Raw genomic sequence first — 20,994 nt, forward strand, 5'->3', positions numbered from 1 at the left:
CAGATGTACCTCGACGGTGGAGTTCTCCAATCAAAACACAGTTATGGCCTCGCTTACCTCATCTCACCCTCCGTCAGCCTTTAGCTAGCGGCTGAACACACACTTCGGGATGGAGGATCAGCTCTTCATTGTTAATATTATTGGTTGGTATCCAGGAAATTATAAGGGAAACTTTGACATGAGACAGAAAATATTGTGAATCAGCTTTGGTGGAAAATAAAAGATAAAGAAGCAGTCCAAGATTACAAACAAAGAAATGCATTCACTAGTAGGCACACACACCATGGATGAAACAAAAGGGAAGCATTAAAGTGGAAAACGTCTCCTCTGTTTAGCCCCTACACGTAATACGTCATCATTCATTTTAAAATACCGTTTCAAAACCAAGCTTTTGACACCCAGAGTATCAACAGTCGCAGTCATTGCCCACAAAATGCCTCATCCAAAAAGAATCAGATGTTAAGTATTAATTCTTGGGTTTGCCGATGAATTAGTGGCTCTTTTTTATTTTCTTGGGACAAGTTCTAACGTGCCACCAGATGTTGCTGTGTTTAAAAATGCTCATAAGTCACACTGGTGTCGACTCCGGTTCGCTTTCTCAGAGCTCACAGTAATTCTCAACAGCATCTGGCTAATTCTAATGAAAACAGTTTCATCATGTGGAGGAGAGGAGAGGAGAGGAGAGATGCGAGAGGATGCCCTGCCCCCATTTGGTGGCAGGCAGAAATGCAGCGCTCAACATTCATCAGGACGGAGACCTCGTATAGCACCGACGCTCACCCCTTTTCAACTTGTCAGATATTCCCTTTGAAGATAAATTTAGTACCATTCCCAAGCTGCGCTAAACACGCCTTGTGTGCAAAGTGTTTGATCACCCAAGTCTAACTTATATGTCAGAGAGTATATATTAAAGGCAGCACATCACTTCATGACTGTGAATCTAAGGCACATTATTACACAAAGATTGATGTATAATGTGCCATATTAAGCAGAAATATATGTGTATTTCCTTAACAAATATAAGGGCCTAAACCACCACATTACAGGCATGCATTTTTTAACAGAAGTTTATGCAGTAAATAGCAATATGTAATGTCATAGAGAAGAACTTGATATTTAGTATGAGCAGGGAGGGCCACCGTGGCTGATAAGATTAACAGTTCTACTGTACCTACGAAAGTCAAAACTTTCTCAACAGAAAAGTAAAAATACCAGAATGCTCAGCAACAACATTGCCAAAACAGCCCCTACAAGGATTTCATGGATCATTACTGTAATCCTCGTGGACCTGCTTTGAGGTTTACCATGTAATACTTGTCCAGCAGCACCGGTGAAAAAGAGGAATTATAATGTTCAGTTTACACATTTTTAACAACTTCCAACTCGGCTGAATCACGATTCCGAATTTACTCTAGCACCCAAAAAGCCAAACTAATAGACGAGCAGTGAAGTTTCACAACTTACAGTGGACTTCTCTGGGTCACGTCTCTGGGTAAGAAAAGTAATGAAAGATCTCAGATGAACCCGCTGTACACTGTACATACCTGTCAAGCACCGGAGATCCAGAATCCTGAGGTTTTTCAGGGCCTTTGATTTTCCCCACATTCAAAAACACTGCTGAAATTAGACAAGAAGGGGTCGTAGAGCTGCAAAGATTAATCGATTATACGATTAGTTGTCAACTTTTAAATTAATCGGCAACTATTTTGATTATCGATTAATAATTTTTGAGTATTTCTTTTTTCTTTTTTTAATTCCAGTTTCTTAAATGTGAATATGTTCCAGTTTCTTTACTTCTCTATGACAGTAAACTGAATATCTTTGAGTTGTGGACAAACGACATTTTAGGACGTCATCTTGGGCTTTGGGAAACACTAATTTTTCACCATTTTCTGACATTTTATAGACAAAACTAATCAATTAATCGAGAAAATAATCGACAGATTAATCGACAATGAAAGCAATCGTCAGTTGCAGCCCTGGTTGTCATACAATACTTGAAAGAAACTATGTAACCAACATAACTAAAATAACATTATGTGAAGTCACACCTCACAAGTCAAAGCATCCTGTCCTTAAATATTCTAGACTTTTTAGACTCTGTATGATCAAGTTGTTCAGACCCGTCGACTTCCAATAGCACTAGACATAAACAGCAAAAAAAGTTTGCAATATTTCAAACACAAAAACACTGGGATAAGTGTTCTCTTTCAGTAAACTGAAATAGTCCTTCAAACAGCCTTTTTCTACAACAACAACAAAAAAATCACTGCCACTCTTCCTCCTACTTGTCTTCACTGAAGGGAGACCCCCTCACATAGTAACTAAACAGTGCTTGCTTTTTATGGCATTGTTAAAGAAGTAATGATTGTGGCATTTGCCACAGTGATTACTCTATGAATTGGCCTCCCTTGGTTAGACCTTCTTATAATTTCTAGACCCCTGGTTGAGAGCAGCTCTGCATTACACCAATTAGAGCGGTGAGTCATATGTCACTGGCCACCGGAGAGAATTCAGCCTCCTCCACTTTGTGCTATAGATTTACCTCAAGCTGTTACACTGTCAAGGTCTATTGTCATTCTGCTGCTGACTGACAGGTGAAACTGATATATTGCCTACATGCTGGTGTCAGGGCGGTGTGCTGGAGTGTGTGTGTGTGTGTGAGGAGGTAAAAGGTCATTTTGCAATTGCAGTCATTCATCTCCTTTATTCACTTTCTTCTCTGTTTTGAACGAGTCATGTACCGTCTCAGGACGACGTGTTGAATATTCTATGGCAAAACAAGTACATTGAAGGGTCTTCTTCGTGTACTGAGCTCTTTCACAGCGACGTCAGGGGCTAGGCCCGACCCCCGAGGCTTAATTAGATTAATGGCAGAGATGGGGAGGATCTAATGACCTGATCTCCCCGCATCACTGGACAGAGGAAAGATGGAGAGGCATGAAAAAGTGCATTGCCGCCGCCACTCGCCTGCTTCCTCCTCCACTCATCCTCTCCTCTCCTCTCCTCTCCTCTCCTCTCCTCTCCTCTCCTCTCCTCTCCTCCCCTCTCCTCTCCTCTCTGCCCCAGACGAGTCAATGGTCCTTGAGAACGCTCGGAGATGCATTACACGAAGCCCACGGCTGAGTCAAGCCCCGTCTGCATCGCTGTGGCATTTCGTCGGTCGTTCCCCGCGGTGACAAGAGGGATGGAGCAGCAGAATATGGGCTGAGTGGGTGGGCGATAGCGGTGTAATTTTATTCTTAACGACAAGCGAGCGTATGAGTGTCTGACTGAGATAAGGGCTAAATGAAAACAGGGAAATATGCAAAGATAATGAAAATGACAATGGAGAGCGATTTATGGGCGGAAATGGACGTACTTATATTTTCCCCCTACGTGTGTCATGATGATTATGAAACCGGCTTAATGCATTCGTGATGTGGAGTCTATACTGTGGATCACTGTGCATGTAGCAGAGTGCTGATGTGTACTGGTAGGCCTTTTTGAAGCCTCAAGTTCGGCATTTTGGCGTCCCCATCCTGGTTTTCGCTATCTTGATTCTTTGCAACCAGAAGTGTCACGAGAGGATGGAGCTAAGAACAACTGAACACTGAATAAGACATTATTAGGCACCAAAATGTTACAATTAACTTTAATGAACTGAAAACACACTGTGAAAGGGTTAAAGTTGCAACTCCCACACCGGACAACGCCGTAGTAGCAACCTTTCAATCACAATGTAGCCACACCCTAAAACATAATTTACTAAATGAATATCATGTTGTATTGAAGAAGACTTGAAACTAGTGATTGAGACCATAAACTCATGTTTACAACATTTACCGGGGTAATAAATCAAGTGAGAAGTAGGCTCATTTTTATACAATCAGATTTCTTTTTGCAACCAGAGGAGTTGCGCCTCTGGTGGCTGTTAGAAAGAATGCAAGTTTAAGGCACTTCCTCATTGGCTTCACTTTTCAGAACCGGAGGATGCCTGCTGCTACAAAGGCGAAATATGTAGGAAAACATTTCAGATTTTGATAGACTTCATTTTTGACCACCGGTGTCGCTATAGAGCAACGTTTTGATGAGTGGGTCCCTATTTGGTTTGTTTCTTGTGCTACTAACAAGCATGTGCACGAGGACAAATATGTAAGTTCACAGGCACACAGGTGGCGCAACTCAATTTGTTTCGGAGAGAGTTTGGGAACTTTTTCTTCTTAATACAATAGACACGATTCACCAAAGGTTCCAGGTTATTCCTCTGATCGACAGTTGATGGCACTAATGTGCCAGGACCATACTGCTCGCTAACATGGATGAAAACAATCTGTGCGTTCCAATACCCATACTACCATACTATTTAGTATGCCAGAAATAGATGTAGTATGTCCCAATACTAGGGCTGACCCGAATGCGCCGAAGCTTTGGCTGTTGCCATGGTAATCGACCTCCAAATCAGTATTTGAATGCTTAGTTTTTTGCTTTTTCATATGTATAAATATGTAATAATAATTTATAAATCCCAAAATAGCCCATATCGCTGTTTACTATGTGTAGAGGTGCGTGTGTGTACAGTAGTGCGGCAGTGGCGCTGTCCCGAAGCTTTGAATATCTTTGAATATTTCTCACTGAAGCTTCGAAGCCCAACAAAATGGTATTCGGGACAGCCCTACCCAATATAATGTATATCAAATGCAGTATGCCACAAATACCAGGTATGTCCCACTACATCCGGTCGCATTTTGCAGTATGCAAGCCAGCATACTTTTCTGGCTATTCTGACCCACAATCCTCTGCGCAGCGGATATACGAGCAAGTGGGTCAAAGTTCAAGACGCAATGATAGACAATGTCCCAATTGTATGCATATTGCATGCAACAGTACGTATGCTGCAGTATGTAATAAAAGTAAAAAGAAAAAGTATGAGATTTGAAACATAACCAATGCAAAGTTTCAAAATAGTTAAAAAATCAGTTTTCTGTTTAATGAGGACACACATATACAGACACACATGTTGTATGTTTTTGTGGGGAAAAAAACTACATTTTTGAAGAAAATCAGACAATGTGAAAATAATAATAATTAATAATTAATTTCACTATAATTGAACAAGCTTCACTCTCATAACTCAACACCAAGTGTAGAATGTTACGTAAAGGATAATGTACAGCTAGCGGGTCATTGTTGTGAAAGAAACCCCTTCAGGGCGATGCCGCACTCTCATCGCCCTGAAGGGGTTTCTTTTACAACAATGACCCGCTAGCTGTCCTGCTTATTACACGGCTACTTACTTAAGAAATCAATAATTTGACACAAAAACGGTCCACCAGAGTCCGACATCAGAACTGCGCCCATAGCAACGTTCTGTTATACATAGCAACAATCTGCTATAAAGAAATAACAGACCGTAGAACGCTGTGATCGACCAATCAGAATCGAGTATTCAACATCGCCGTGTAATAAAGTATAATATCATCCATTGCAAAGTCAACAACAAGCTCCTCATATCCCTTTACTAGATACAGTATTTTTTACTGCTAAATTGCTCCGTTGCTCTCCACAGTGGAAAGAGGACGGATGGGACAGTGCTGTCAGTCAGTAAACTGTTGTGTCATTTCGTATTGCTGTATGTCTGAGCCACAGTTATTATATAAACTACAAATATGATTTAAAATGTCACAGCAGACTGCACTGTATCATTCTAAACTGAAATGTTGCAGCCATGAATGAGTACTTGGGAAATGATGTCTGCTGCTTCTCTGCAATGCTTCTCAGTCTGCAACAGGGCAGGGGTCATCATTCAGGGGGAAATCAAACAGCAGAGTGTACAGTAGTGTTGCCGTTCCTCTTGCAATCACATTTTCAATCCTGGACTGTACACTGCATCAAGTTTTGTTCCTCTTATTATTCTATAATTCTCAGATCTGTAGCACTTCACTGTGCCCTGATTACAGTAGCTTATCGTAGCAAAGGTTTCTTTCAGCCGGATCCCAGAGTGAGGAGCTCTAAAGACAGCAAGGCTGCTCATTCAGCATGTTGAAGCCAAAAGGCGGAAATATCTTAAAAGTAGATGCTGGCTACAACAAAATCCCAGCTGTATTGAAGGAAGTGAAAAACTATCAAACATCCAAACGTGCTGCGGTGGCATTTTTGAAAATTGTTTCATTAATAAGACAGTTAGGTCTAGAGGCTTATATTTGGAGCACCTGTGCTTGATGGAAATGTCTTATCACACTCAGCCACTTGCTTAAGTCAATCCATCTCAGCTTTAATAATGTTCCACCTTAAAGCGATTGTTCGGTTGTTTTGAAGTGGGGTTGTATGAGGTACTTATCCATAGTCAGTGTATTACCTAGTAGGTGACAGTCGGCATGCGCCCAGTTTGGAGTAAACAGACAGGAGTACCAACACGGAAGCAAAGCGATGCGCTGCAGTGGACGGGGCTGGCAGCAAAGCATATTTTAGCCATCTAAAAGAAAGGCTCACCTAAAAAATCAATATGTGTGTGTAAAAATACCATTTTAAATTGAATATTGTGGTGCTGCAGAGATGTTGTGACCTACACATCATATTCTACACACTTAAGAAAACATCTTTGTTCGGTACAGATCCCTGCAAAAATCACACCGTAATCATTTTTTATGTTTTCCAATGAAAATCAGAGTAATGATTTAAATCATTCCCACTAATATCGCAAATCACCGCAATTGCAATATCAGTCAAAATAATCACAATTAGATATTTTTTCAAAATCGTCCTTTTCGACGGGGAACTGAAGCCATTATATCCACCTATGCTCTCTTCAAAGCCACCAGACTCCATTGACAAAAACAGTGATTATACCTCGGAAGTTGCAGGTCGATTAATGCTTTGATCTGTTAGATTGTTTGTGCTATTGTGTGACTTTAGTGGATCCCAACTAACCCTTTAAAACACCAAAGTCCCACAGTAACACAAACAAACTAACCGATCGAGGCAGCGGTAGACCAGCAGCTCCTGAGTTCTGCGAGGTTAAATCACTGTTTTTGTCTGGGGGCTTTGAAGAGGGCTTACTGTAGGTGGATATAATGACTTCAGATCCCTGTTGGCTTTCTGACGGCAAGGTAAAGCAGTGAAAATATTCTAAATATAGAGTACATTTAAATTGATATTGACTTTTTTAGGTGAGCCTTTCTTTTAGGTAGCTAAAATACGTTTCGCAGCCGGCCCCGTCTACAGCAGTTCATTGCTTTGCTCCCGTGCTGTTAATCCTGCCTGTTTCTCCAAACTGGGGGCGTGCCAACCATCATCTACTCTAGGTAATATACTGACTATGGATAAGTACCTCATACAACCACACTTCAAAACACCCAAACTATCCTTTTAAGGCCTATACTGGGCGACTGACAGACACAGACAACACATTCCTTGCATTTGCAGACATAAAATATTGGGGCTATCATCAATTATATAATTTAATACCTTTCAGTGGGACTTTGATCTCAAACTTTACTCGAGCAATGAAGTGGATGACACATTATATCTCCCTAAAAGCACAGTGATCATTTTGTCAATATTTTGTAAATGTCTTGTGCGTAGATAGATTTCTTGCTGCCTATAGCCAATTGAATCTTATAGTAAAGATGCATACATTACGTGCGGCAATGCGTTCAACAAGACATGGGTTGAAGCAGTTGTCACAGCATAAATGCAGTCCTAAGCCCTGCTTTAGTGGTCACCTGTAAGCCTATTGGGATCTTATACTGTATGAGATGCCACTGATGGTGGGGCAAGAGTATTAGTGGTGCTAAAAGCAGTAATACCATCGGAGCCAGCGCAGTTATGAGGGCGTGTTGCTTTAAAAGAAGGGGAGAAGAAAAGGTAGACGGGGAGGAAAGAGAGGGGTTAATCCAGCAGGGGGATCTTTCAGCAGCTCCTTAGGAATCAGTACCCTTCCTAGTCACTTGCAGACGGCAAAGCGGATGCACCTTTGGGTTTCTAGACATGTTTGGCAAGTTAAAGGGTCTCCTCAGAGGCCCGCAGGTGCCTGCGGCTTCGGAGGCCCCGGCACCAGCTCCAGCACCAGCACCAGCACCAGCACCATCTCCAGCTCCAGCTCCAGCACCAGCACCAGCACCAGAACCAGCACCAGCACCAGCTCCAGCTCCAGCTCCAGCACCAGCTCCAGCACCAGCACCAGAACCAGCCAAGGTAAGACCTGTTTGGAGGTAGAAAACAGCGTTCTTTATAAACTGTGAGACTGTTTTATTCATATCTAGTGTCTCAACGGGTATTGGATTCTTCTGTGATGCTCCTACAAGCAATAGCTTCCATACTGTTCAGTATGTGCCAGTAACAGCAGCAGCAGCCAAGACTGAAATCAAGCATGAAGTATTGCAACCAGCCTGTAATACAGCAAGTTTGGTTACATTTGTTTCCCCTTAAGATCACAGCAGTGGCTTCTTATCTGCTCCCCCATCCATTCAATTGCTCAGTACTCTTGCCAACAAAGAATCAAATAAAATTGTTTCATTACACGGACCCCCATTGAAATCACTCATTACCCAGCGGGCACTTTTAAATTCATTTCATCTCGAACACAGCTTGTTTTTAAAAGAGTCTATCGGACGAGGGAGTAATTTGTCAAATGCTGAATTCGCTTTGCTTTAAAAGGGCTCTCTCAATAAAAATGTCCCTCTAATGAGCGCGGTTTTGACTAATGAAGCCGAGCATCTGACTTTGTGGGAAATGTTGATTTGTCTTGTAGGAGGAGAAGCCAGCCGATAAGGAGAATGAGGCCGAGAAGGTGGACAAACCGCAGGGTAAGTCATCATTCATTTGAGAGGCTGAAACTGCACATTTAGAAACAGAGTGAGTTATTGTATGTCCCGTTTTGTTTTTCCCCGTGTCAGATGGGTGCTCTCTCAAATTGAGTTCGCTGTCTTTTACCTCTCTTGCACCTTACTTGCAAGCTCACCAATGTCTGCAGTTGTTCTCAAAGCATTTGTTGATGCTGTCATTTCTCACAACAAAAGTTGGAGTATCACGGAGCTTCAAATGGCTTGTAACCGGCTTTGTGTGCACTCGTGAGGCTGAAATATTGATCAAGAAGAAAATCAAATCATTGACAACAAGAGAGGCGCACACGTTGACTGTTGACAACTTATCAATATGAAAAGTTCACAGCGTTCAACTTTTCTTGTCTGTCCAAACATCATTGTCCCTGCTTTCTGGAGGTCTATAAGATAAATTGAATATTAGTGACGTGCTGATTGTGTTGCTCTCAGCTTAGACAGGCTAGTGTTGTTAGCATCAAACACAAGAGGTGTGTCTAAATCTGCAAAAGCTTAAATCAGCAACAAGTAATCAAATTGAAGATGTTTTATTTAGCATCAAATGATTTAACTTGGACAATATTCAATTTAGCAGCAAGCAATTAAAATAAAAGTGTTTTAATTCAATTAAAATACCCAAATAATATTCAAAATGAAAAAAAAAAATGTAATCGCATGATTGTCCATAGTTAACTGTGATTAATTGCAAATGAATCGCTAATTTTTTATCTGGTCAAAATGTACCTTAAAGGGAGATTTGTCAAGTATTTAATACTCTTATCAACATGGGAGTGGGCAAATATGCTTGCTTTATGCAAATGTATGTATATATTTATTATTGGAAATCAATTAACAACACAAAACAATGACAAATATTGTCCGGAAACCCTCACAGGTACTGCATTTAGCATTAAAAAATATCCTCAAATCATAACATATGGGTGCTGTTGTAATGGTTCCTAGCCGATATACCCCCTCCTAAGTATAAATATCGTCCTGTCTGGGTCACGAGCCTCGCCCGGTTTATTGAGGCAGCGTCGAGCCTCTTCTAACCCTACGCCATTAATTTAGTAAAAACTCAAATTCAATTCAAAACAGGTCCATCCCAGTTTGGCATCAAGTAACTGAACTGCAAAAGCTTAAAACAGCAACAAGTCATCGAATTGAAGATGTTTTATTTAGCATCAAAGATTTAACTTGGACAATATTTAATTTAGCAAGCAAGCAGTTAAAGCTGCAAATGTTTTAATTCAATTCAAATACCCCAAACTGGAAAAGAAAAAGTTAAAAATGAAAAAGAATCAAATCAATTGCTCAAAACTGCTAAACACTCAACTCAGTTGAACTACTTAAAAGTAACAGACATCTCATTTAAATCAAGCACCTCAGGCTGGAACACATTTAATTCAGTTCAAATACCTGCTAAGTATTTACTTCAGCATAAACTCAGCTGTAATTATTCCTTTTAAACCAAAGATGTTTAATTCAGCATTTGACAATTCAGAAGTAAATTGGCAATATAGCAGCAATTTAGTACTCAAATTATACTAACAATGTTCAGCCTATCTCACGGAGGGTTTTCTCACCGTTAGTGTCGAGGCTGTGGTGGGCGGCTTTCAGAGACGGCACCAAAACCAGGAACTTTTATTCAGATTGTATAATCTCTTATTATTTAAAGGCTTAACAAATGTATGCTATAGCTACAGTATGACAATCTTATGAGAAAAGTGAAACATTTCTATAACTAGCTATAACTATTTTTAATCAATCATAAGGCATAAAGGTCAACATGCTTTGATGTCGGTCGCAACCCGAGCGTTCTACCAGTGGAAAGTTTTAAAGAGTGCCAGCTGCACCCGGCAGCCGTTGGCCCAAATGTCACAGGATGTTATCAAAAGCGAGAGACGCAGAAATGCATCGGTCACCCTGGGTCTTCAAGGAGGATGCTGCAGTCAAGTGTGTGATGCCGTTGCTGTGGCAACTGCCAGGTGTCAGCTAGAGGTACTAACTGTCTAAGTTAGAAAAAATAGTTCTTTGGCACAAAAGTTTGTCTTTTTCCTTGTTTTTAGATTGCTGTCCATTTTTGTGCATCAGTGTTCAGTGAGGCCTCGAGGGGGTCAGCCTTGGCCACTGTCCACATAGCTGGATCGCTCCACACTGTGTCACCAACACAGCTGATTAGACTCTCACTTAATGTCTCTGAAATCCAGAGAAACCTGAGAAAAACAATCTTCTGACTATAACTAGGGCTGTCAATCGATTAAAATATTTAATTGCGATTAATCACATGATTGTCCATAGTTAACTGTGAATAATCACACATTTTTTATCTGGTCAAAATATACCTTAAAGGGAGATTTGTCAAGTATTTAATACTCTTATCAACATGGGAGTGGGCAAATATACTTGCTTAATGCAAATATATGTATACATTTTATTATTAGAAATCAATTAACAACACAAAACAATGACAGATATTGTCCAGAAACCCTCACAGGTACTGCATTTAGCATAAAAAATATGCTCAAATCATAACATGGCAAACTGCAGCCCAACAGGCAACAACAGCTGTCAGTGTGCTGACTTGACTATGACTTGTCCCAAACTGCATGTGATTATCATAAAGTGGGCATGTCTGTAAAGGGGAGACTCGTGGGTACCCATAGAACCCATTTACATTCACATATCTTGAGGTCAGAGGTCAAGGGACCCCTTTGAAAATGGCCATGCCAGTTTTTCCTCCCCAAGATTTAGCGTAAGTTTGGAGCGTTATTTAACCTTTCTCCGAGACAGCATGTCTGTACTGTATTCAACCAGTGCAGCGCAGATGCCAAAAACAGATCAAACAACTGTGTTTTGCCCGATTGCTTCATATAGAACTCTGTCATTCTTGAAATGTGATTTCTATTATAATTCCTTCCAACATAACTGATACTGACTTGGGAAACTTTATGGTCATGGGAACTGTATAGTGTCACTCTGAGGGAATTGTTTTACAACTCTTAGAAACTAAACTTAACCAGATGCTTCAACTAATATCAATAACAATAATGATGTTATTTGGATAGAACTTTGCAAAAACAAAGTTACAGGGAAACAAATAAAAGTAAAACAAAACAGAAAATTCAATAAAATTGAAAAGATAAAATGATCAAACGCAAGGCAAAGAAGTGTTACAAAAATCAAGTCTGGAGGAGATGAAATGTAATTCTGATTGTTCCCTTTTCTCAGAATCAGCTCCGGCCCCAGCAGCAGTCCCAGCAGCAGTCCCAGCAGCAGTCCCTGGTCCAGCTCCAGCTACAGCTCCAGCTCCAGCTCCAGCCCCTGCCCCAGCACCAGCCCCTACAGCAGCTCCAGCTAACCCTGATCAAGCTGGAGCTGACGGGTAAGACCTGCACCCTTGGTAGTTTCTGTAGTTTCCAATTGTTTTAGCAACAATCACAGAGATGTCAACACACCTTCATCATCACACATTTTTTTTCTACCTGATTTGTTAGCTGGCATTTCAATTGCAGGGGAGATGGCATTGAAAGTATAACATAAGCATGAGGCAATTAAAGAGAGTAGATGCTGTGTGTTTATCCCTCGAGCTTCCAAACTCCACTTTAGCTTACCGAAACACACGCCTGCCAAAGACACTGACACCACAAACCAGTATCAAATTAATCACCCAATGGATGCTAATTAATCAGATTCCCTGGCAAGATGACAGAGAGGGAGAGAAAGCTTTCAGAGTTGAAGGCAACATGTGAGATCTTTATCCCCTGGTGCAACATGCATATTAGGAGGAGGGATGACCTGAAAGTGGATTAAGAGCTTTTCAGCTTTTTAACTTTAAGAAGCTCACCAGGGCTGCTTCTGGCCCCGCGATGAAAACCACAAAGGCGACAGATGATCCAATGCATGTTGCATGCTTTTCAAAATGAGGAGACATGTTGTAAATGTTTCATCAATGAATGATAAAGAAGTGGCGGTAAGAGCGAGGGGCTCTATGTGGAGTTACAGTAGAGGTGTCAGCCATCAGCTTGAATGACATGGGTGTGAGGAGTTCAAAGGTGACGCTAATATACTGGACCTACCAGCAGGGTGGTGTGAGCAGATTATGGGCATGTTGTAAAAGGATCTCCTGTACCTCCGATGAACATGACGCAGTGTTTGGTTATATATGATATATAATGTTTCCAGGTTGTTGACTGCATCCAACAAGATGCTATTTGTTTATACGTGTTGTAACACTAGTTGGCCAAGTGACGGCAGGATAGACGCCTCTCCGGATTTGGGAATCTTATTTTGGGGTATCTGGGTCAGACTTTTATTTTGAAAACTACATTTGAATTGGCAAAAATCTGCCTGATCTTGGATTATAAAACAACACATGTATTTATATTTCTGATGGACATAACTTAATAAATGTGAAGATTTACAAGCGGATGTCTAAACCTCTAAAGTTTGCCATGGCTTAAAGGGGACCTATTATGCTCATTTTCAGGTGCATACTTGTTTTTGGCATTTCTACTAGAACATGTTTACTACATGTTTTAATGTTAAAAAAAGCTTAATTTTTCTCATATCGGTTGTGCTGCAGCACCTCTTTTCATCCTCTGTCTGAAACGCTCCTCCTCCCCCTCCCGAAAAAGCCCAGTCTGCGGTCTGATTGGTCAGCTGGCCCGCTCTGTTATGATTGGTCAACCGAACCAAACTCTTCAGACTCCGCTCCAGCTCGGCTCTAACTAGCTTTGTTTGATGGCGTGCCAAACTAGCCGCTAGGCAGGTATTTTGCAAATGTGTTACTTGGTGACATCATCACGTTACTGAAGAACTGGACTTCAATCGAAGCGTTTCAGGCAGTTCAGGAGCAGTGTTTCTGTGGGGGAAAGTAACTCCCTCTGGTGTGGACTTTGTGCTTTGTGACTTTGAAGACCTTTTACATGCACAAAAAACTATATAACACACTAAAGGAAAGGGAAAAAGCACAAAAGCATAACAGGTCCTCTTTAAAGCACAAATTACAAGTGACAAGGTGTGTAGGTGTTTTCTTTTTGTCTATATAAATAAACGTATTACTTATCTACCAAAAAAACGTATTAGGTACACCTGGTGCTGTTGAACTGTATTGAGTTATACAGAGACGTGTTTCTGTTATTTAGCCTACCCTCATTGATATAAATGGGGTGGACAAAATAATAGTCAGTATAACGCAATACATTTCAACAGCACCACAAACTGCAGACTGTATCTTGTGTTTTGTGGCCCTCTACTTGAAGAGACACGTTAGTGGGACAAAAAGCTTCAGCCTTCAGGGTAGATTACATCTCTGCTGCGACTCTTTGCCACCAGAGGGTAGCCTGAGCCTCAGCTGCAGCTTTGAGTTGAGTAGTAAGTGCCTCCAAAGTCACTTTCTTTAACTCTGCATCTCAAACTAATATGGAGCATTCAACTGTGGAGGACAGTACTCCACATCAGCATAGTACATCCTACACTGTGTGTGGTGTCACCTTTGTGCCTTCCTCTGTGGCTTGTTGTAAACTATCCTGAGAATATTTTATCTTCTTTGATTTGATGAAAGTGCTTAAGTTAGACATTCGATATAGATTTGTAAGCTTCAGGCAGTTACGGTGCTGTCAGTGGTGATTTCTTTGTAATAACTGGATACAAATGAGTCCTCCCTGGCTCCTCCTGTCAGCTAGATGTAATGCTGAATTGTGTCCACTAGGGGGCGACATGTGAGCACAGATGTCCTCCTCTGTCTGTACTGCTGTGGCTGGACTTGCTGTGTCTTTATCAGCTGAGCCTTTCCACTTCCAATGTCATTTCACAGTATAAATGTCTTAATTTGACTACAAATTACAATTGCTATGCTAAGCCATGTGTAAAAAAAAGGTAGTTCCTGTAGACATGAAATTACAGATTAACACCGCAGTTGCTAGTTTTACTGGCTTGCTCTGGCCACAGTACTGTGGTTAGTTTGTTGGAGTAAAAATGCATGTGCTACAGTAGTGTAGCTTTGTATTTATACTTGTAGGTTTTCAAGTATTTTACTTACATTTCAATTTAAACCTCCAATAACTGATTTGTTTTGCCACTTGAGGGCAGTGGAAAAAAGCTGTGATGTTGGCTATTTACACGTCCAGCTGATACAACAACATTTGCATTTGTTCCAGTTGTGTTAGTGACTAACTTTGCGAATGTAGGCCCAATATTATATTTGTTTTTGGTCTCTACTTAACTCCTTGGGGAAAAATCTGGTTCTTTAGCTGCTAAATGCTCCATTATGTTCACCAGCTAATCACTTACTGGGTCTGTCTGCTGTTTGGTGCTGAGCAGGTAGTGTAGTAGTAGTAGCAGTAGTACAGTCAGTGTTTTTTTGGAGCTTTTATTTACTGAAACAGGGGCCACCTCTGGCCAAAAAGACTACAATACAATACAATTAATCGTTATTGTCTACCAGGGTGGAAATTTGTCTCTGGCTCACCAAACACAAGACACAGCAGCATAAAAAACAGACGAGCAGTTAGTAAAAACCAACACATAGACAGGTCATATTGCACATTAAAGCTGAAGTCAGTCACTTTAAGCAAATATGATAAAATATAAATAAATATAAATAAAAATATCTTTATAAATCTGTCTCTATATTCTTTCAAAAGTACACAAGACAGATAATCTGTGAAAAAAATGTAGTGCTCCTAATAGCATTTGCAAGTTTCTACTGGGCTCAAATCTAAAAAAAACAATCAGAGCCGAGCTGGAGCCTAATAGTCTCTAGGCAGCTGTCAATAACTCGCAAACTCCGATCAAACGGTCAAACTAGGCAGCGCTGATCAAATATGAATCAATAATCTGTTACTGTAATGTCTGTTTTATCGCCTCAAATATTTTCAGAAACATCTTGTAGTGTACTGTTTAGCTGTAAAATGAGAAAGTTTGTGACCCGGCCGCCATGTTGAAAAAGGTCAAGCCAAAACCAAGCACCGACAACCGTCTGGAGCCAACTTCATACATACAAATTTCATTGACCATTAATACATTGGTAAAGAGAGAGAATAGCGCTGCTAAGAGAGTAGAGAGAGTGAATCAAAACAGTGAGCTGAAAGACGCTAAAGCTCAATAGATATGATGAAAACTACAGTCGACAAATATCTATAAAGTATTGATTACAGTCACTAGGTATTAAGTGTTTTACTTTGGCACATCACTTCAGACTAGTCTTGCTACAAATGTTGTGGCCTCCCTCCTCATTACATGACAAACTGGCCAATTTACCCTCTTCCATTATTATTAGATTGAAAAACAAAATGTGTGGCTCATTTTTTAATGTTTCTTTTTTCCATCTTCAGAGAAGAGGCGGCCCCTCCTCCGCCTCGTCCCATCGTCATCAACCAGTATTCAGACGATCAGCTCGTATCCATAGTCCATCGCATGAGAGAGAGGCTGAATCTCTACAAGGAGAAAGTGGTCGATCAGTATGCTTCGTCTCCGGAGATCTCTCCTCCCGTCAGTGAGTACAAACACAGAGTTATTCATCTGTATATGCACACGAGTTAGAGCTCCAAAAAGCTTCATATTTGTGATTATCATTGGTGCTTCATAGGCCACAAATTATGAATATTTAACCCTTTAATGTCCTCACTAAGAAACAAGCAATGGAAAACTGTTCTCTTTGCATTATTTATTTGCTTGGGGCAATAATAACAATACATATTTTTTTAAACAGACCCTACAGTTTTTTTAAAGATAGGCCTCTACCAAACGGTTGAGATGTCGGTTCATGGTAAAAGAAAAATACAAACCATGTACTGTTATTATGCAGTAATAGGTTAATATACTCACATATGTCAATTTATTACCATGGAATTAGTAGTATTGCCATTACTGGTATTATTTCCATGTATTTACTCTAGATATTTACCACATTTACTTACTGATATAATTTTTTCATCAAATATATAATGGTAATAATAACATTAGATATATGATATTAACATATGATATTAACAACAGTGAATGATAAGAAAAATCTTTTTATCTCATAAAATTTTTTAATTTATGATCTTAGAATCACTACTTTTACCAGTAATTGACAATTTACCCGTTTGGTCAAGCATGTTTTAGGACAGTCATACTTATTAAATTATTTCAGCATATATATAATGGCATAACATTAAATGTATCATATTAACAACAGTGAATGATCAGAAGTATTTTATTTTGTTGCGATTTTAATTACATTATTAGCATTTTAAAATTATTATTATTATTAGCTTAACAGCTTTACCATAAAAGGACAACTGAACTGTTTGGTAGAGCGTGTTTTTAGAAAATGATTTGCCCCTTGTCAGATTTCTTATTTTAGTATACAGTTACATAATTCTGTTCAATAAGGCCTCTGAAAGTAATATGTCAAAAAAATATGCCTACTATTGAAAATGAGACCAAACCGAGTCCTCCATGTCTGGAGTGACTTTTTTGTTGCTTACTTCCTGTAATGAGGAACTGAAAAGGCATGCTATCTAAAGACACAGCGACATCTAGTGGATATTTTTTAGCATAACATACCTAAACCCGAGTGGTAGAGATGGCTCAATCAGGTAGAGTTAAGTTCAACCCATTTTTCAATAAGATATAGTGACTCAAAATGTGCTCTACCAAACAGTGGAGCAGAACATTAAAGGGTTAAATCGCGTACATTTCAGCACGCTCAGTCTCAACGTTGTCCTTTCAGCACCTGTGCTGCGCAGAGACGACTACACGAAAGTCATAGAGGAGAGGAAAAGGCAAGAAGAGGAAGACCGGATAAAGAAGGAAGAAGCTGAGAAGAAGAAGAAAGAGGAGCAGGAGAAGAAGAAGAAGGAGGCCGAGCAGAAGAAGAAAGAGGAGGAGGAGAAAAAGAAATTGGAGGCTAAAGATGGGGTAAAGGTGGAGAAGGACATGAAGACCAAGTTTATAGACGCCGCCTGGTATTCGATGGACGTTGTGCTGAAGCCGGTCGAGGACCTGGTGGACAATGCGATGGGGAACACCATCGACCCTTTTACGGACCGCCGCTACATCGCCTGGCTGAGCTTGGTGACTTTGGCCTTCAACTACAACATCTGGTTCGTTACGGCCCGTCTGTGTTTCCCGTACCACAATGAGGAGGCCATCCCTTACTGGTTCGCCATGGACATGTTGGCCGACCTCATCTACCTCACAGACTCCATCATCTTCCAGGCACGCAAACAGTTCGTCAAAGCTGGAGACATCATAGTAAGTCTGATATAATCCCGACCAATGGAGCCTGATGCTGAGAAGGATTAAAGATATAACAAAATGACAACTGATTCTCTTTCTTTTAGAAAGACAGAGTGGTGACAAAGAAGAACTACAGAGAATCGGGGAGATTCAAGGTACCGTAACTTGAATTCTTTAACATTAGGATGAACTCGTCTTGGTGACCTCACACATCTGTCCCTCCCCAACAGCTGGACATGATATCCCTCATGCCATTCGACTTGCTGTACGTCCAGTTCGGATTCAGATCCATTTTCAGAGCCAATCGCCTGCTGAAGGTGAGTTTTAACTCACTGTCTGTTTGCCAGTTGATGAGTTACTTTCTTTCCTTCCTGCGGTTGCCTTTGCTGACATTTTTGTGCTTATTCTCCAGGCAGATACATTTTTTGAGTTCAGCGATCGTCTAGAGAGCCTCATGGCCAAGGCTTACATCTGGAGGTCAGTCACATAAAATGAATATGCAACTATAATAATGACAAAGATCTGAAAGCTCAGGAAAGCCAGGGTATGTTTGACTTGTCATCCGATCAAGGCAAAAACAGGAACTCACCTTTTACTACGTTAAGACATATAAAAATGAAGGCTGTCAATAGATTAAAATATTTAATAGCAAATTAATCGTAACTGTGGACGATCACGCAATTATACATTTTCTATCTTTTCAAAATGTACCTTAAAGGGAGATTTGTCAAGTATTTAATACTCTTATCAACATGGGAGTGGGTAAATATGTTTGCTTTATGCAAATGTATGTATATATTTATTTTTGGAAATCAGTTAACAACACAAAACAATGACAGATATTGTCCAGAAACCCTCACAGGTACTGCATTTAGCATAAACAAATATGCTCAAATCATTACATGGCAAACTGCAGCCCAACAGACAACAACAGCTGTCAGTGTTCTGACTTGACTATGATTTGCCCCAAACTGCATGTGATTATCATAAAGTGGGCATGTCTGTAAAGGGGAGACTCGTGGGTACCCATAGAACCCATTTTCATTCTCATATCTTGAGGTCAGAGGTCAAGGGACACCTTGGAAAATGGCCATTCCAGTTTTTCCAGTTGGTGACGATCTAGTATGACATGGTTGGTACCAATGTATTTCTTAGGTTTTCTAGTTTCATATGATATCAGTATCTTCACTCTAGCTTTAAAACTGAGCCTGCTACAACCTAAAAATTGCAAGTTATGTTAAAGAAATTAGTGGCGTTATCGCATTAAATTTGACAGCCCTAATAAAAATGCATGTGAGAAAATAATGAACAGAGACGGATAACAGAGGGGAGAAACTAACATCTTTACTTTTCCATTAGAGTGATTCGGACCATCGGCTATCTTCTCTTCATGCTCCACCTCAACGCCTGCTTCTACTACGTGGCTTCAGAGTACCAGGGCATCGGGGGAACTAAATGGGTCTACTCCGGTCTGGGCAGCGCGTAAGTACAGAACCTTTATATTCCTGCTTGTGTTTGAGTGTATGGCATTCATGTTTGGATTGCACACTTCTAAAAAGTTGATCTAAGTGTCTGTAATGTGCTCTTTCTGACTTATATTTACTATCAGAATACAACTACTATTACTATTAACACTATTAATAGGTTACCACATGCTGTCCAGCTCAACTGAAAAAGGAAACCTGATACTTCTGTCTCATTAACAGCTGCTCAAGAAGACATAATTGAAATTATGTCAACAGATTAGTGAAGCACAGTGTAATTACACCGTTAGCAAACAGTACAGGCGTGAGGACTTTGCGAATGGTGTCATCAGTTCAACAAGAAAAACTTTCACCATATCCATCAGAGCATTTGTTACTTTAACTACAACACTGTCATTTAAATTAATTATTTTTGCTCATTTATTAAATAAAGCTCCATGTAAAGTAAAGATTTTTTAAAAAGAGTTTAAAGTAATTTCTCTTTGGCTGTTTAAAGGGTAACTTTGGGGACAACAATGTTTTAAATTGGTCCGATGTTAAGGGAGAACGCTGTAACCGGCAGCTGTAAAACAAGCTGTGAGGGCAAGTGAGCAGCGTCAATGTAACGTTACATCCACTAAAATGGCTTGTTTTGCAATTGACAGGCTCAGATTGTTATTATAAGTGTGGCAACATTATGGAAAGGACACTACAGAGATATCAGAGCGTGTCATGGCAAAAACAAGCACTTTTTTAGAGGACGTAAATGACGTTGCCAACTTGCCCCAATAGCACCATATTGCAGCCCGTGGAGAAGCTGCCGTCTGCGGCGCTCTCCCTCAATAATGGACCAATTTCAGAAATTGTTGTCCTTATTAGTCAGTTAGACACAAAAACATGGGTAAATAGGGTCCAGGTTGAAAAATACAGAAGTTACCCTTTAAAACACAGAAATAATAGGGCTACCATATGTGACAAAATGTGTCAACACAACACAGAGCTTTAAGAGTCATTACGATGCTTGCTGCACTGAAACAGAGTTCCAGTTGTCTCCATCCCCGAGACACCCACAGACAGTCACACATTGAAAATGTCTTGTGTGTTCCATCTCTGCTGCTGCTGCAGTTACCTCAGCTGCTTCTTCTATGCGGAGAAGTCCCTGCTGATGATCGCTGAGTTGCCATTACCAGACACCATGTTCGGACAGATCTTTCAGATGACAAACTACCTTTTTGGGGCCTTCTTTATGTCCATCTTTCTTGGCCAGGTAGTTTATTTGTAATATATATATATTATTATTATTTTTTTATCTTTTATTGCTTTAATTTTTTATTTACTATTATTATTATTTAACATTTTTAATTAACCTGTTTTTTTTGTTTGTTTTTTACTTTTTTCATTACTTTCTTTTAATTTACAATTTTAGCAAATTCCTTGTCTAAGTTTTTTGTTCTAATTTTTGTTTTAATTTTGCAGCAAGACATTAAGGGCACCAAACGTGG

General features: G+C 40.1%; 1 protein-coding gene and 1 long non-coding RNA gene across 2 annotated transcripts in view; one reads left to right on the forward strand and one right to left on the reverse strand.

The window, feature by feature from the left end:
- LOC141759893 (uncharacterized) overlaps positions 1-20,994 on the reverse strand; it is a 488,172-nt gene that overhangs the window by 420,864 nt on the left and 46,314 nt on the right. The window lies entirely within an intron of this gene.
- Positions 1-20,994, forward strand: part of LOC141760060 (cyclic nucleotide-gated channel beta-3-like) — a 37,030-nt gene that overhangs the window by 12,229 nt on the left and 3,807 nt on the right. Inside the window, exons 3-11 of the mRNA XM_074622704.1 lie at positions 8,732-8,786; positions 12,030-12,183; positions 16,136-16,296; positions 17,521-18,044; positions 18,134-18,184; positions 18,260-18,346; positions 18,442-18,506; positions 19,389-19,511; positions 20,618-20,759. Of these exons, the coding sequence (XP_074478805.1) occupies positions 8,732-8,786; positions 12,030-12,183; positions 16,136-16,296; positions 17,521-18,044; positions 18,134-18,184; positions 18,260-18,346; positions 18,442-18,506; positions 19,389-19,511; positions 20,618-20,759 (1,362 nt within the window). The remainder of the gene's footprint in view (positions 1-8,731; positions 8,787-12,029; positions 12,184-16,135; positions 16,297-17,520; positions 18,045-18,133; positions 18,185-18,259; positions 18,347-18,441; positions 18,507-19,388; positions 19,512-20,617; positions 20,760-20,994) is intronic.

This window comes from Sebastes fasciatus, chromosome 21 (assembly GCF_043250625.1).
Source record: "Sebastes fasciatus isolate fSebFas1 chromosome 21, fSebFas1.pri, whole genome shotgun sequence".
In the NCBI taxonomy this organism is placed as follows: domain Eukaryota; kingdom Metazoa; phylum Chordata; class Actinopteri; order Perciformes; family Sebastidae; genus Sebastes; species Sebastes fasciatus.